Source organism: Piliocolobus tephrosceles, chromosome 9 (genome assembly GCF_002776525.5).
Source record: "Piliocolobus tephrosceles isolate RC106 chromosome 9, ASM277652v3, whole genome shotgun sequence".
Classification (NCBI taxonomy): domain Eukaryota; kingdom Metazoa; phylum Chordata; class Mammalia; order Primates; family Cercopithecidae; genus Piliocolobus; species Piliocolobus tephrosceles.
Window position 1 is genome coordinate 109,603,750 of NC_045442.1, and position 17,903 is coordinate 109,621,652.

A 17,903-nucleotide genomic window follows, 5' to 3' on the forward strand; every position below is an offset into this window, starting at 1 on the left:
CAGCCTCTGGAGTAGCTGGGATTATGGGTGCCCGCCACTGCACCTGACAGATTTTTGTATTTTTAGCAGAGACGGGGTTTCACCATCTTGGCCAGGCTGGTCTTGAACTCCTGACCTTTTGATCCTCCCGCCTCGGCCTTCCAAATCACTGGGATTACAGGTGTGAGCCACCATGCTCGGCCGCATTTATGTTTCTTAAAATCAGTTTCCTCCAAGATTAACTGGAATTTTGTTAGAGTCTCCATATTCTTTGCTTAGAACCAGGAAGTAAGAACATGCCTCAGAAACTTTCCAACCTAATTCGAATACAGGTGCCAGGGAGAGTAATGCAGATGAACAAGCCAACGATTAGCAAACCCAGAGATCTCAAAAAGCCATCCCAGCCGGGCATGGTGGCACAGCTCTCGTTTCAACTACTCTAGAGGCCGAGGCGGGAGGATCACTTGAGCCCAGGAGTTCAAAACCAGCCTGGGCAACATAGTGAGACCCCCATTTCTGAAAATAAACGTAAAAATAAAATAATTTTTAAAAAAGAATTCAACTTGGAGTTCTCCAGGCTTTAGCAAAGAGGACCTTTCTGGATTTCTTTTTCTGCCAATGAAGTTATTTCTGTGGGCATGGAGGCAGAGACGGGGCAATGGAATGTTACATGACAGAAGTCTACTTCAAGACATTCTCCAAAATCATACCATTGAAAAGTCAGCGCATCTCAGTAAGGAACTGACATAGATCTTCCTGGAGCTTTGGTGGAGGGGGTCGGAAGTATGAAGAAAACAGGAAATGTGGAGTTGAATATTTAAGTGCATCTCTGAGGCAACCAACACTTGTGGCTGAGAAAAGGCACCAGAAGCAGCTTTGAGCAGAGAGCAGATCCAGCATTAGGTCAGAGAGGAAAAGAAGCAAATCCGATGCGGTATTTGGCCACATCCAAGCATCCTGTGACTCTCTAAAAGCACCATAAGGTCTTTGTCACAAATATATTCATTAAATTCTGTGTTTTGTTTTTTAATAGCCTTTAAGAAGCCAAAGGATTTTGAAATAAAAGTATTTCTTCTGATTATGTTCACAAATTAACAAAGAATCCGTAAGCAGTGTGATCCATTTAAGCCACAAAGCTGTGCTTCTGAAGTATTATTAGATACTCTAAAATTGGTTCCTAAAATTTGGGTTACCTCTCAAAGAGTTTGAAATGGATGGTTTAGAAAACACAGCTGACTTAATAGGCTAGCACAGGGGAAAATGACCTTCTACAGATAAGAACACACCCAGATGGAAATATTCAGCTATTTCTTAAGAGAGTTGCTTTAGTGAGTATGGAAAGAAATGTTTGCTAGTAGAAACTCAAAAAAATACAGATAAACAAAAGGAAGAAAATAATCACATGTAACCTACCAATTGTTGTTATTTTGAGAGAGATATTTCTTCAGACTTTTCTTTTTTTTTTTTTTTTTTTGAGACGGATTCTCGCTCTGTTGCCCAGACTGGAATGCAATGGTGCAATCTCGGCTCACTGCAACCTCCGCCTCCCAGGTTCAAGCAATTCTCCTGCCTCAGCCTCCTAAGTAGCTGGGATTAGAGGCATGTGCCACTACGACTGGCTAATATTTTGTATTCTTAGTAGAGACGGGGTTTCTCCATGTTGGTCAGGCTGGTCTCAAACTTGCAACCTTAGGTGATCCTCCCACCTCAGCCTCCCAAAGTGCTGGGATTACAGGCATGAGCCACTGCACCCGGCCTATTTCTTGAGACTTTTCTGATGCACGTATGTGCATATAATATTTTTACAAGAAGGCCGGGCGCGGTGCCTCAAGCCTGTAATCCCAACACTTTGGGAGGCCGAGACGGGCGGATCACGAGGTCAGGAGATCGAGACCATCCTGGCTAACACGGTGAAACCCCATCTCTACAAAACAATACAAAAAACTAGCCGGGCGAGGTGGCGGGCGCCTGTAGTCCCAGCTACTTGGGAGGCTGAGGCAGGAGAATGGTGTGAGCCCGGGAGGCAGAGCTTGCAGTGAGCTGAGATCCGGCCACTGCACTCCAGTCTGGGCAACAGAGCGAGACTCCGTCTCAAAAAAGAAAAAAAATATATATATATATTTTTACAAGAATGGGACTATACTACAATACTGTTTCGTATTTTTTCACTCCATATACTCATATGTCTGTATCATCACCTTAATGGCTCCATAGTAGTCCATAGTATAGATATCTGCCCCATGGTTTATTTAACAGGTTTCTATTGTTGGACATTTTGATTGTTTCCTTTTTTTTTTTATTGTTATGAAGTTGTGGTCTCCAAAGTGAGGTAGACAAGATGATTCTTTGGAATATAAGAAGACTGTATTTGAATTTCTATTGATCTTTATTTTTATCTTAAGGCAGTGAGAGAGGAATTAAGCTTTCTCATCTTTGATATTCAGACTTAATGCCAGCACCCTCACTGTGCCCATTAGCAGAGCTTCTGTGTTACATAGGGCACCAGCGTTTCCCAAGGGAAAAATGGGATTTCCCCAGCGCTCACGGGTTGGTGATGGCCTCATCACTCGGCAGCATCCACATTCTTTCGCTCTCAAGATATTGCAACAAGATACCCAGTTGAGTGGATGTATAGATAACCCCAGAGTTGCAGTGACATCTTTTTATAAGGTGTGGAGGGCAACCACGGGAATATTTCCTATCATATGGAGGCTTCCTAGTATTTTGACAAAGTACTTTTAAAAGGTTTTGAATTTAAAGATCCTCAGTTTTATACTTTTCTTTTACCAAATAAATAAATAAATAAATAATTGGTGTAGGGTCTCGAAAAAAACAACCTGCACACGCTTAAAACATTAAAACAGTACAAAAGGGGATACAATGAAAAGTGTCTGAGTCTGCATTCCTGGCCCTCCACAGAGGGAATAATGAATCAGAGCGGGGGGTGCACACGTCTAGAAGTGTAACTAGTTGCGCACACCCTGTCTGTATTTGCCTCCCTCTTTCTATGTTAATGGCAGCATACTCACTGAAGACTAATATATTTAATCCTTTTAATATATTAAAATATTTTTACAAAATAAATGGGTTTTTGAATGTGAAAGTGTTTTGAAAACTATTTATGCTGTAGAAAGGACGTTTGAAAGTAGATCCTTGGGCCGGGCGCGGTGGCTCAAGCCTGTAATCCCAGCACTTTGGGAGGCCGAGACGGGCGGATCACGAGGTCAGGAGATCGAGACCATCCTGGCTAACACGGTGAAACCCCGTCTCTACTAAAAATACAAAAAAAACTAGCCGGGCGAGGTGGCGGGCGCCTGTAGTCCCAGCTACTAGGGAGGCTGAGGCAGGAGAATGGCGTAAACCCGGGAGGCGGAGCTTTCAGTGAGCCGAGATCGCGCCACTGCACTCCAGCCTGGGTGACAGAGCGAGACTCCGTCTCAAAAAAAAAAAAAGAAAAAAAAGAAAGTAGATCCTTGCCTGGGCGTGGTGGCTCACGCCTGTAATCCTGACACTTTGGGAGGCCAAGATGGGCAGATCACCTGAGGTCAGCAGTTCGAGACCAGCCTGGCCAACACAGTGAAACCTGGTCTCTACTAAAAATACAAAAATTAGCTGGGTGTTGTGGTGCATGCCTGTAGTCCCAGCTACTCTGGAAGCTGAAGCAGGAGAATCACTTGAACCCGGGAGGCAGAGGTTGCAGTGAGCCAAGATCACGCCACTGAACTCCAGCCTGGGCAACAGAGCAAGACTGGCTCAAAACAAAAAAAACAAAGTCGATGCTTGAAAGTATTTTCTTTGTTATGTGTTATTCTATGACCAAAACAATGTGACCTATAAAAACTTATTTTTACGGATCTAAAAATGTTGAAAATAGAATTTTAACCTATAAATCTTTCAAACAAAGTGAACTCATTTGTTAAAAATACAGCCAGGCGTGATGAGGTAGGCCTGTAGTCCCAGTTGCTCAGGAGGCTGAGGTGGGAGAATCACTTGAGCCCAGAAGTTGGAGGCTGCAGTGAGCTACGATCACACCACTGCACTCCAGCCTGGGTGACAGAGCAAGACCCCCATCTCAGATAAATAACACTTTCTGTTTAGTTTGCAAGACCAAATGATTGACTTGGGGAAGATTTTTATGAAAATGTTTTCATAATTTGTATTGTACAATGAATACCAGAGCATAGTAAACGTGGCCAACAGGACACTCCATGTGAATAGGTGTGTCCTTTTGGGTCATCTTTTCCAACTAGGATGGCCATTCAAAGTTAGGTGCCAAAATAAAGCGAATTTGGAGCCAGGCCTTTAATTGAGTATTTTACCCAGTATTAAGCAATTTTTCAGTCTCATTGTTTTTAATATTAATATTTTCATGAGAATGTTTGACTTAATGATGTTTTTAGATTGTTTTTTATCTTTGATTTTCTTATTCATATGTGTTTTATAATATATTGGTAGAGTGGTGGATATAAAAGAATAAGTAAATATAAGTAAATATATATATATTAGAATTGCATTTTCGGCTGGGCGCGGTGGCTCAGCACTTCGGGAGGCCAAGGCGGGCAGATCCCGAGGTCAAGAGGTTGAGACCATCCTGGCCAACATGGTGAAACCCCGTCTGTACTATAAATACAAAAATTAGCTGGGCATGGTGGCGCGTGCTCATAGTCCCAGCTACTTGAGAGGCTGACACCCGTAGTCCCAGCTACTCTAGAGGATGAGGCAGGAGAATCACTTGGACCCAGGAGGCAGAGGTTGCAGGGAACCAAAATTGCACCACTTCACTCCAGCCTGGTGAAAGAGCGAGACTCCATCTCAAAAATTAAAAATAAAAAAAATAATAATTGCATTTTCAAAGAGGTTTTATTGATGGAGTACATAATAAAAAGTATGGAGGAGATAATGATTATGAAATGCAACTCGTTTGTAGTAACAAAAGACTAGGACCTGGAACTTTAGTGAGCTGATACAGAATAACCTCCAGGGAGTTTGTTGCCATTAACATAAGAAAGGAGAAGGCAAATGCAGCTACATAGGGTGTGCAAGATTCATTCTATATCTAGACGTCTAGACGTTCATACACTCACACCCCAACTCATTTTTGCCTCTTAGAAAGCAGACCAGGAACCCAGACTAAGCCACTTTTCATTGTATTCCTTTTTGTAGTTTTTACTTTTTTTTTTTTTAATTATAGGCAGGATTTTTTTTTTTTTTTTTTAAGATGGAGTCTCACTCTGTCACCCAGGCTGGAGTGCAATAGCACCATCTCGGCTCCCTGTAACCTCGCCTCCCTGGTTCAAACGATTCTCCTGCCTCAGCCTCCTGAGTAGCTGGGATTACAGGCACCCACCATCATGCCTGGCTAATTTTTGTATTTTTGTAGAGACAGGGTTTCACCATGTTGGCCAGGCTGGTCTCGAACTCCTGACCTCAGGTGATCCCCGCTAACTTGGACTCCCAAAGTGTTGGGATTACAGGCGTGAGCCACTGTGTACGGCCGGGATTTTGTTTTTTATTAAATAAAAGCTAGTATAAAAAAGAGGAAACATTACCGTAAAAAAGGAAATAAAATATTGCCTCCTTTTTTGTTGTTGTTTTGAGACAGAGCGAGACTCTGTTGCCCAGACTGGAATGCAGTGGCACAGTCTCGGCTCACTGCAGCCTCTGCCTGCTGGATTCAAGCAATTTTCATGCCTCAGCCACCAAGTAGTTGGGATGACAGGCATGCGCCACCAAGCCCAGCTAATTTTTTGTATTTTTAGTACAGACAGGGTTTTGCCATGTTTGCCCAAGCTGGTCTGGAACTCCTGGCCTGAAGTGATGCACGTCACCTTGGCCTCCCAAAGTCCTGGAATTACAGGCGGGAGCCACACTGCACTGGCCTAAAATATTGCCTCTTTGTAGCTAAATTTGTATATACATCTGTAATTATTTCCATAGGAGAACCTCCTCTAAGTAAAATTATAGAGTCACAAGTAAATACAATTTTAAGGTTCACCTCCATTTGACAAATTGTTCTTTAAAAAGGCTAGACCTGTGCTAATATGGTAGCCACTCGTCACTTGTAGCTATTTGTATTAAATTTTAAATAAATTAAAATTAAATAAAGTTAAAAACTTAATTCCTCAGTGCTACACCAAGTGGTTTATATAATCGTATCACAGCATGTTTCATTGGAGAGCTCTGGGCTGGGCCGGTTTCTGCTCCCACTCCCGGTGTCCGAATGTACCTATTTCCCTGCATTTTGCCAGCACTAGGTATTGTCATACTTTCTAATCTTTGCCAATTTAATAATTGAAAAGTGGCGATTTACTGTTTCAGTTCCCTAATACTCGTCAGCTACTGTAGTTCCTCCTTTGTGAGCTGTGTTCTTTGTCCTTTTATCTTACTGAGTTGTAACTCCTACTGTATTGAGGATATCAGTGCTCTGTATCTATTCCGTCCTATTAGAAGGTTTAAAACTTTTGTTATTAATTATTACTACTTTTAGAGACAAGATCTCACTGTGTTGCCCAGGCTGAAGCACAGAGGTGTGATCGTAGCTGACTGCAGCCTCAAACTCCTGGGCTCAAGCAGTCCTCCCTCCTCAGCCTGCCACGTAGCTAGGAATACAGGTGTATACCACCACGCCCAGCTAATACACGTTTTGATAAAATGTCTCTTTTCCATGTTTAAAAATTCTTATTATAGCTACTATTTATAAGTGTATAATTTACTCATACACTTGACTTCCAGAGGCAGCACAGTTTAAGGTTTGACCAGTTGATTTTTGTCTTTCCAGTGGAGCCAGTGAATCCTTTCTTATACTGAGTAGCAGGTTATTCCTTCTCAAAGACATGTTTGTATTCTTGTTCACAATCTGATTCTTTATATACCCATTATTCCTCAGAGTAGAGAAAGGGACAAAGGCTTGGAATTAGACAGAAGTGGGTTCAGATCCCACTCTAGTGCTTTCTGAGTCTTCTTTTTCTCATCTGTAACATTAGGGTAATGATCCCTATCTTTCTAGAGTAGTGTGGAAATGCAATTAGACCCTGCATGCAAAATGCCTAGTGCGCTGCCTGCTGTGTGCCCAGCAGCTGCTGTTCTCACCATCTCCGTAATTCACCTTGCCCTTCACCTCTGTGTGGCGCACCCCTCTTTCCTAGGAATGGTTAGACTCTCCGAACTGAAATCGACAGTTCAGAATTCCAAGCCCATCAAAAGTGCCACCACCTTGCCTGATGACATGATCACCCAGCGAGAGGACGCAGAGGGGGCGGCGGTGGAGGAGGAGCAGAGGGGAGACGCTGGTGAGCAGGAGACGGGGGGCACCGAGGCCCGGCCTCGGAGGCGGAAGCCAGCCAGGCTGCTGGAGACTACTGCGAAGCTGGAGCCAGAGGAGAAGGCCAGAGCCAGGCGGCAGAAGGACTTTGACATCGCAGAACCAAATGAGTCCAGCGACGAGGAGAGCCAGAAAAAAGAGAGAGCTCGGGCTGCAGAGGAGCCGTGGACTCAGAATCAACAGAAACTTCTGGAACTGGCGTTGCAGCAGTACCCAAAGGGATCCTCTGACCGCTGGGACAAAATAGCCAGATGTGTCCCGTCCAAGAGCAAGGTGAGTGACAGGGAAAGAGGCCTCTGCACAGGTGTTAGAATCCCAGCAGAGGAGCCGCAGCTTGTCTGTCTGCGGCTTCTTCCCTCATTCCTGTCTACTGACCCCTGCCCCGTGATCTCTTCTTTCCCAGCTCTCTTCCAGTGTATTTCTCCCTAGAGTATATGAATCTGTGCACCGAGGTGGTTCATGTGTGTAGATGAGCTCGAGATTCTAAGTTTCACCATCACACCGGGTAGCTGGTTATGGAAACTTCACCCACAGCACCCGCCTGCCTTTTGGGGAACTCGCCCACTCGGGCCTAGGGTTTAAGGGCACATGGGAGGCTCAGCCGGTGCCGTCTCACCGTAAAATGCGGCAGCTGAGGAGGGTCAGGATGGGAAGCTCCTCTGAACCAGGCTGAGGGTTCATAAATCACAAGGCCCGTTGGCTACGTAGCAAATCTTTGACCAAAGGGATAGCTGGTATAGACAGTATTACCGTGATCATCTTTGGTTCTGCCATGTGAATAACTTTGGACTCAGCGGGTGCACCTCGTGGCTTCCAGAGGCCCTGAGGCCATCTCCATGTGTGGTCAGTGCCAGGCGACAGCTAGGGTTCGGCTTACCTTCCACGGCCATGGCCGTTTGTAGTTGGCCTTTCTCCCTGCTTGTAGCTCTTAGTGCCTGCTCACATACATCTGAGATGGTTCTCAGATAAAAACTCAGATGGGAGGAGAGAGCAGGAGTGCCCTGTGGAGAGCCCACCCACCTGGCTTGGGCAGCCTCTTTTCTGTGATCTGGCCGTGAGGTGCTGCAGAGAGTTCCAGGGTGTGGTCCTACCACAGTGTCTCTTGAGGCTTCTTTCCCGGGAGCTAGATTGTTAGTCAGGAATCAGGAACAGTCAGAATCAAAAGCGATGATCTATTCTGCCGTCTGTGCCTCCCTCAGTCGCCTCTGGGCACACTGATGTTCATTTACATTCTTATTTTTGTAACTGAAATTCTGTATTGGAAAATCTAGCTCATGGCCATGCGTGTCCCTGAGTGTACAGGTCTAGTTTTCTCCACCTACTTTAAAAGGATGAAAGTTGAGAGTTCCTGGGGTGAAAAATAAACCCTTAGCAGTTGATCTCTTTGGGAAGCGCAGCTTCTCCCAGCCTCTGCAACTGGTTTGCCAGAAGTAACTATTCTCCCTGAATTTCTCCAGCGTCTGTCAGGACCCAGGCGTCTCCTTGTGTGATGAGTCCACACTGGCTTACAAACGAAGGGGCTGGAGCTTGGATTCCTAAGGATAGAACACCCAGAAACTCATGCCTGGGGGTCTGGAAACCTTCCAGTTTTCAATCAGCAATGAGCAGGGTTTCGTCAGCCTGCAGGTGTTCCCCTCAAGCCTTGACTTGAGAGCCAGCCAGGGCTGAGCTGCCTGCTGTCCTGGAGCCTGGGCCTGGCTGCCACAGCTCAGCTCAGAGCTCTGAGCACACTGTCCTTCCCGGGTTAAGTGCTGGGTCCGGCCACATCTGGTTTCGGCACTATGTGGTTAGGGACAGCGTAGATACTAAGGAAAGACTGGTATCTTTAAAGACCTTAGGCAGATAATCTTTGGGGATGCAGAAAAAACCCCGAGAAGAGACTCTCATAACACCACTAAGCTCAAATCCTAGGAGAGGAAACATCCTTTCCCTGTCCCAGGCAGCTGAACAGTCACTTTGCACTGGACCCTAAGCAAAAGCTGCAGAACCTCAGGGTCAGTATTTTTGGAACAGAAACAGAATAGATTCTGGAAAGTTCCTGTAATCAACGTGAAAATAATGAGGCCTCTCCCTACCATCAACCCACCTCTGCTGTGGTCCTGAGCCCCAGCCCACGGCGTGACAGCTGTGGCCAGCTGAGGTCTGAAGTGGGTGGCCCTGCAGCCTGTAGGGCGGGACGGAGGTGGGGCGGGGAGGAGCAGGAGTGTGTATTTCAGCACAAGTTTTCCCAGCGTCCCGGGGGCTGGCTCCCCACAGGAAAGGTCTCAGCAGCGCCTAAGGAAAGCCAGACCCACGGAAGAAGACTGTTGTGGCTACCTGGCCCCAGGGTTTTTGATTTCTTTAAAGTAGCGTGTTGTGGTGAAAGAGTGAAATGTTAACATGAAAATGAGAGTCAGCAGGCTGAAGGTACCAGTGGTGATGCTAGTGCACCTCACAAATGGCTGCCCCAGCCCCTCACTCCGCACCAAGCACCTTCCCTTTGGGCTGGGCTTGCAGGAGCCCTTTTCGCACTGCCCAGGCAGGTCTGCCTTGTGAGCGGCTGGACTCCGTGACATCCTGGGAACTGTGGGCAGAGGGACGGGATGTGAGGCTCTTCATGAGCAGAAGGCAGCAGACTGGCCCCACGGGGACCACACTGCCTTGTGCAAGTGACTGTTTTCACCTCTCTGTTTTTCTGCCTACAGGAAGACTGTATCGCTAGGTACAAGTTGCTGGTTGAACTGGTCCAAAAGAAAAAACAAGCTAAAAGCTGAATATTCTGGGAGATGATGTTCACCTTCATTTTCCAAAATGAATATCTTAAAAATCTTTTGCAGAAATTTGCATTTTTGTACCTCAATATTTCTACGTCATGTGCCTTAGTAAAAAAAATATAATAAATAAATAAAAGATGAGTGTTGTGCTATACTGTTTAAACAAATACTGTGCTGGGGGAAAAGGATGTGGGTATTTTGCAGATTATTTTATTTCTCATCACTTCAAAGTTTACTTTCTTAGGGAATAAACAGTGCTTTCTAATGATCAGGCAAAAATATATGGTTTTGAAGGAACATGTGAACAAACTAATGTGTAAGAATTCAAACAGTGTTTCTCTAAAACACGACCAAAGAACACAGCGGTTCATGTCTCTACTGGGGGTTGAGTAGCAAGATCAGTTCTTGGGGAGAAAGAAAACCAGGTTGGTATCTAGCTGGTTGGCTAAGAGCAATGTGAGGTTATCTTAATTAGTTAAATATATCTAGGGAAAAAACTGCCCAGGTGAAGAAAGACATAAGGTAATACATTCGAAGTTTGAGCTGCTTGACAGAAATGTGTTCCCACCTGATAGAATTTCCAGACAACAGGCAGGACCATTTTCAGGAAATGATGAAATTGGGACCATTTTTTCGTACCTAAGTTAAAAATCACTATTTTAACTATTTTATACTATTACTTTCTGTCGAGGTCTTTCTTGCTGTATGTATTTGAACTGTCACTGTCAGCCAAGCGCTCCTTTTAAATCTTCTATCATTTGCTCAGAGCGTGGAAATAGTGTGATGAATGCAGCTTGCCTAAACGTGAAAATCGTGAAGATAACCAGAACACAGTTAAGGGATGTGATTTGATAAAATATCTTAGAGATGTCATTTTCTCTAAGGAGTAAAGTGAGGGTACAGTTTCCTGGAGGATAGTGTGGGTGACAGAGGTCCCCACTCTGCAGTGCAAGCTTCTTTCCATACAAAGGACATGGAACCAGGTAAGTCCCCAGCCCTTTCCATGACAGGAGGTGACAGAGGCTGCCTTAGGTCTCGGGCCTACACCTGCCTCCAAGCAGATGTTGTAGGGAACTTACACCTCAGACCCAACTCCCTCATCCCAAAAAGAGCAGCGGAAAAGTGAAAACAGCACATTGCAGGTTGAGTATCCCTCTTCCAAAATTTTTTAGACAAGTTTCAGATTTTGCATATTTTTTTTCTGATTTTTGGAATATTTACATATACATAATAAGTTGGCTCAGGGATGGGACCTGAATCTAAGCACCACGTTCTTTGTTGTTTGTTTGTTTATGGAGACAGAGTCTTGGTCTGTCGCCCAGGCTGGGGTGCAGTGGTGCAATCTCGGTACAGCGCAACCTCCACCTCCCAGGTTCAAGTGATTCTCCTTCCTCGGCCTCCTGAGTAGCTGGGATTACAGGCGTGCACCACCACACCTGGCTAGTAGAGATGGAGTTTTGTCATGTTACCCAGGCTTGTCTTGAACTCCTGATCTCAAGTGATCTCCCACCTCGGCCTCCCAAAGTGTTGGGATTATAGACGTCCATTATGTTTGACATACACTTTATGCACACAGCCTGAAGGTAATTTTATGCAATGTTTTTAATAATTTTATGCAAGAAACAAAGTTTATTTGCTGAACCATCAGAAAGCAGAGGCATCAGGTGTGGAATTTTCCACTGTTGGCGTCACATCAGCACTCCAAAAATTTGGATAATTTGGATCTTGAGAGCATTTCGGATCTTGGATTTGGGGTTAGGGATGCTCAGCCTGTGCCAGCCACTGTCTCCGTAGTAGTCTGGTTTGCACAGAACTGCCTGAGTCAGGGAGCAGCAGCTCCCATCAGCCTCAGCCAGCAGGGAGAGGGAAGTGGCACCTGTCTGGCCAGGGGGGGACGGGGGACAGGCACAGTCATCTGGCCCCAGCAGTACTCACTGTCCTCTTCCTGTAACAAGTCAAAGCCAGGCTAGTCACTGGAATCTGAGTCTTCCCCAGAACTCTGTCCTCCAGCTGGGGGCCATGAGGTGACTGCTGTGCAGTCGCAGTGGCTCCATGTGAGTGACACATCTGAGAAGCCGGTTCCTGGAGAGGAACAGGGAGGGGGGAGGATCGTCCTGGCCATATGCCAGCCCGGGGGCCCCTTTGCTCTCTGAGCCCAGCCTCAGGCCTGTTATGCAACCCAGGACACTCTGAGTATTCTGCCATCAAATCGCCCTTTACACTTGCAGCAGCCTGAATTGGGTTCCTCTCACACATACCCCAAAGCCCAGTTATGAGTTTCCTGGGCTTTCTGTGGGAGAAGCCCATGGGGGGTCCAGAGGTGCTTTAGGAAATTGAGTTGCTGGAACCCCTCAACTCGCCCCGTTCTCATCTTCTCCAGCTACCTTGAGAGAGTGAGGTGCTAGTGTGGTTTTCTGCTGCCTGTCTCTGCCAGGAAAGGCGCCCTGCCCATGGTCTCCCCTCAGGGGACTCGGGGCCAAGGAGTCAACTGAAGTAGGATGAGGTGGGGGGTTTTGCAGGGGAGGCCAGGGCCGGAGGCTGGGCAGAAGGACTCATGTGGGCTCCCAGCTCTCAGATCACAGCCCTGTACACAGATGACAGCTGCCACCCCGGGTCACAGCAGGAGAGCGAGGATCCTCGAGAGGGAATGCACTGAATGCGTGTGGGGACGTGGCACATGCACCAGCCACGCGACAGCCCCACCGTGCCCCTTCTCCCCTCCCACTTCCAGACCCATGTCCTCCTGAGCCACCCTACCCTGCCCACTGAGGAGGCCTCCCCATGCCACGCCCAGCCCCCACAGGTGGCCTGCGCTTGCTTTTCTGTTCTTGCTGTCTTGCTCATGAGAACCAACCCAACCACTCTCCCCCTTTCCTCTTAAGTTTACACCTTTTTTTTTTTTTTTTTTAAGAGACAGCCTCGCTTGGTTGCCCAGGCTGGAGAGCAGTGGCGCAGTCATGTCTCACTGCAGCCTCAAACTAACAGGCTCAAGCAATCCTCCTGCCTCAGCCTCCCAAGTAGCTGGGACCACAGCCATGTACCACCACCACCTTCCTAATTTTTTCTGTTTTTATGTAGAGATGGGTCTGGCTCTGTGGTCCAGGCTGGTTTTCCCTTTTTGAGGGAAGAAAAGAAGTCTGTGGGACATGAATGTTGTGTGTGCTATTTTTTCCTTGTTAAATGAGACCTGAGAAAACGTGAACCTGGAATGTGCCAGGTGGGAGGGCAAACCGCAGTCCACCCCAGGCCCAGGGTCCTGGGCTGCTCGCCGGCCACCAAGTCCTCCGTGGGCCTGGAGCCTCTCCAGGAGGATTGCCTCTGGGGCCTGCAGTGTGACCTTGTGAACATCCTCAGCAGGGCGTAACTTAGTTATGCTCCTGAGGGTGAAGCTGGTATCGAGAACAGCCCAGGGCTGCCCTGAGAGCGGCCACCGAGCAGCCCTGAGGTGCAGTGGGTCCCCAGCGCTGCCTCCAGGCCTCCACTTCTGGGGACCCCACGGCTCCAGCTCCTCAGCAGCCCCCCGTCTCTCGCCCCCATGGCCATGTCCATTTGCTTATGTTGCGGGGAGTGAGACCTGGCTGGAGGTGGAGAACGCTGGCTCTCCCACTGTCCATGGAGCTGGGTGACATCAGGTGTGGTGTTTTACTACTATGCCTCAGTTCCTCCTCTGGGAAAAGAGAGAATAATGGCAGCTGCCGCTTAGGTTGTTAGGATGATAAAGTGAGATAATCTGTGAAGTCTTTCTAACGCAGTGCCTGGCTTGGCAGAAACAATGTTCTTTCTGACAGCCTGGCTTCCTGTCACCATCGTCTTCTGCGTGGCCATGGCCACAGCAGGGCTGATGGGGCGGGGCCAAGCTCCTTCCATCTCCTGCCCGTGGGGGCCGGAATCCCAGCCCGGGGCCTAGCGGCCTGGGTCACTCCGTGCACTCCCGGGGACCCTGCAACAGGACTGCAAAATCATTCCATCTTGGGTATGTACTTTTCTGGGGAGAGGGTCCACATCTTTCACTGGGTGCCCCAAGGGCCTCTCACCCAAAAAGGCTCACAGCCTGTGCGGGCCCCAGGAGGGCCCGTGTGGTGTGCAGGAGAACCTTAGACTGGGCCTCACGCAGAAAGGGCTCAAAGTCCCGGGTCTACTGCTGATGACCCAGGGCCTGGGCAAGTGATATTAGCCCCTCTCTGGGGCTCGATTCCTGTCCACAGAATGCAGGTGCTAATACCTGCGGGGCAGCGAGCCGCTCTCGGAAAGCCCTTCACGCTCAGGGCCCCTCTCGGCTCTGCCCCGTCTTGTGCTCCTCCCCTTGCCGCTATTCCCTAGGGCTGACCTCAGCCTGGTCTCCTCTTCCTCAGGTGCAGTTTAAGGAAAGGGCAGAGTTTGGATCAGAAGACCCACGTCTGAGTCGTAGGTGAAGACCATGGGGAAGGAGCAGGGACCAAGGCCACGGAGAGGGCTGTGGTTCTGAGGGCTGCGGGGGCCACGGCAGGGCATGGGGGAGGAGTGGAGGGAGGGAGGGAGGCCATCTGCAGCCCCCACCCCGCTCAGCCCCACAGAGCGCAGAGCAGCAGGGTACTCCCAGGCATGACACCAGGCGCGGGGGCTCTGCCCTCATCTTCCTGGACACCCGAGTCTCTTACCCTTTAGTGGTTTAAATTTTCTCTCCCCACTGGGGCAGAAATCTCAGCGTTACCATTTCCTCAAACCGTTTATTGCACCACTTTTCAAAGCACACTCACCTGTCGTCTTATTTATCCCTAATGGGGGTTCTGCCCCCGCCCCCCACAGGGGGTCGGGAATGTTTGGGATGTGCAGCCAAGCCACGTTCTTCCCCAGGTGTGCAAGAGCTCCCCGTGCACGGCCTTAGAATGCCTTATTAGGAAAAGTTGGGGTGGGAAGGAGGTTTTTTTCATCAGTGGACCAGCTTACTTAGATTTTCACCAAATTATCCGATTCATCTGCAGAATTTGCTTTGGGAGCTGCCTGGGAGTTTGTCTTCAATTGGTCCGCACGTGCTTGGCAAACACCCTGAGTTGCAGACTGTGGGTTTAGTCTTCCACTGGAGGGTTCTCAAATTCCCTTCGCAGTTTTAGAATAAGACCTTAATAAGCTTTCCACTGTCAGTGTCTTCAGACACTTTCAAAAATGCCTCCTGCTGCAGGGCTGCTTCTTGATATATGCCAGTCACACTCCCCCAAACTCCTCTCCAAGTAGAGAACTAAAGCTCTATCAAGTATTTCATCCCAGCTTCATTTTCTAGGGTATTTGTTGTTGTTCATTTTGGCAGTTAGGCTTGTTCCTGCGGTTTAAATGGCACAGTTTAAATCATGTTCTGTGCATACAGGGAGGCCATGTGGTCCCTGGGGCCCAGGACACCCAGCCTAGGCGCTACAGGATGCGGCCTTCCTGTCTTATGGGGCATTGCTAACAAGTGGCCAATCCCAAATGCCTACAGATTTTCAGAGGGGCACTGAACTCCCCAGAGAGGAATGACAGCTCAGAGATTCCCACTGTCTTGCTTTGGTTTAGAAAGCCCCAGAATAGAGGTGAGTCCTGGTCTCGCCCCAGCCCTCGTGAAGACCCACCTGCCTCAGAGAATGGCTGAGCCCCAGAGACACCTGAGTCAGGGCCCAGCCTGGCAGGATCTCCTACCAACTACGTGCACCCGCACCTGCGCTGCAGGTCGGCCGCCCCTAGCCACGGACCAGCACCTGGGCTCAGGCCTTGAAGACCAGGAGTTGGCTCTGCAGGCTGAGGAGAGGTGAGACTCTGGTGTGGGGGCCTGCGTGACTGCAACTGGACAAGGTTAGTCATTTGGTGAAAACATGTTGGTGTTTTCTAAAACAAATCCGACTTCCAAATATTGGGCTGAAACATGAATGGTGTTTCTCTCGGGTCTGGGGACTCCCTTATGTAACCTCACTCCCGAGGCTGAGACGTGGAGCAGGAGCCAGGCCAGGGTTGCTTCCAGTGGGGGCCTCTTGCCCTCACAGCCTTGTCAGGAACGGTCCCAAACCGAGAGTATCCCCGGGTCATCTGTGGGTCATACAGTATACCGTTTACAAAATGAAATCGACAGATTTGGGGGGCAACAGTAGGGTCGCTGTATGACTTACTGTGGCCTAAGTCATAAAGGAAAATGAGCCATGTTGGTCATGTTTGCTTTTGTTATTACTCAAAAAGAAATATCTTGTAAAATGTAAGATAAAATGTCTCATTGCTTATACTGTCATTTTGGTTCTAATCTTGGTTTCACAAAGTTAGATATCACTGCAGTTAAACAGTAGATGTCTTGACATATTTGACCTCAGCTGTTTTCCGGAACTTCAGAGGCTTGGCTTAAAAAATCACTATTGGAAATTTGCTGTTTGGATACAATTATGTCAGTCCTGTTCTGTTAACAACTAGAATTTAAAAATTGGATGTGGGCCCAGTGCAGTGGCTCACACCTATGATCAGCGCTTTGGGAGGCCAAGGCAGGATTGGTTGAGAGCAGCCTGGGCAACGTGAGACCCTGTCTCTACAAAAAAAACAAACAAACAAACAAACAAAAAAAACAAATGCAGTGGCACATGCTTGTAGCCCCAGCTACTTAGGAGACTGGGGTGGGAGGATCACTGGAGCCCAGGAGTTTGAGGTTGCACAGAGCTATGATCGCACCACTGCCATCTAGCCTGGGTGACAGAGTGAGACCCTGTTTTGCAGGGCGGGGAAATAATGGGTCCTGGGTAGAGAATCCCTGCATGAAGATGCTGATGTCCAGGTGATTCTACTGGCCAGCCAGGAAGAACCACTGCATGAGGCCAAGAGCTTGCAAAGCACATGGGACCCCGTTTTGTTCAACATTTCCAATGTATGCGGTACAACTTAGCTGCAGAGAGCACCTGACCTTGCCTGCTCTGGAAGAGCCCCGGGGAACCAGCAAGGTGGCGGCGCTACCAAGATGGAATCCCCTAATTCATCCATCTGCTTGTTACGGGAGCCAAGTGAGAAACCCCCAGATGCAACCATCAGAGTTTGAAGGAAAACAAACCTGATCAGCACAAAGTGAAATGTCATGCTTTAATTTTAAATTTTGGAAGGTGCTAGCAAAATGAAGATGCTGTTGAGTTTGCTGCAAACCATGAGGTAACTTCTTTTTCACTGGTTGCAGTGGACTGAATGTCTCCCCTCACCAAGGTCATGTGTCAAAATCCAAACCTTGGAGGAGGTGGAATCAGGAGGTGGAGCCTTTGGAGGTGATTAGGTCAAGAGGGTTGAGCCCCCATGAATGGGAGGCCAGAGAGCAGAGTTGCCCCCTTCCGTGTGAGTTGGCCTTCTGCCTCTGGAACAGAGCCTCACTGACTTGGAGAAATACACTTGTTGTATGTGAGTCACCCAGACTACAGCATTTATTAAATTATTTCATCGAGACAGGGTCCTGGTCTTATCCAGGCTGGAGTGCAGTGGAGTGATCATAGCTGCAGCCTCAAACTCCTGACCTCAAGTGAGCCTCCTGCCTTGGCCTTCCAAAGTCCTGGGATTACAGACTTGAGCCTCCACACCCAGCCAGATGATGGCACTTTGTTAAAGCAAGCTGAACTGACACTGGCTTGATACAACCTCAGTGTACAATCAAGTATTTGAGGGCACGCATTGGGAGCCTTAGACACCGTCTCCTACCTATTAGCCCCTCTTCCCACTGCCAAAGCTGCTCCTGTTCATGTCACCAAATACCTGAGTACCACGTCCAAAAGGTGATTTCAGGCTTGACCTTACCCCTTTAATCCTGAAGGCGGTGTGTGACATCTTCCAGCTTTTTGCAGCTTCACATTCTGGAGTGAAATGAATATAAATCAAACCAAGAGTTCCCC

General features: G+C 48.0%; 1 protein-coding gene across 2 annotated transcripts in view; it reads left to right on the top strand.

Annotated features, from left to right (window-relative positions):
* Positions 1-10,194, top strand: part of DNAJC1 (DnaJ heat shock protein family (Hsp40) member C1) — a 232,725-nt gene extending 222,531 nt beyond the window's left edge. For both annotated transcript variants that reach the window (XM_023223119.2, XM_023223118.2), the window contains 2 exons: positions 7,125-7,573; positions 9,985-10,194. In XM_023223119.2, coding sequence (XP_023078887.1) covers positions 7,125-7,573; positions 9,985-10,053 — 518 coding nt within the window. In that variant the 3' untranslated portion in view covers positions 10,054-10,194. The remainder of the gene's footprint in view (positions 1-7,124; positions 7,574-9,984) is intronic.
* The last annotated feature ends 7,709 nt before the right edge of the window (positions 10,195-17,903 follow it).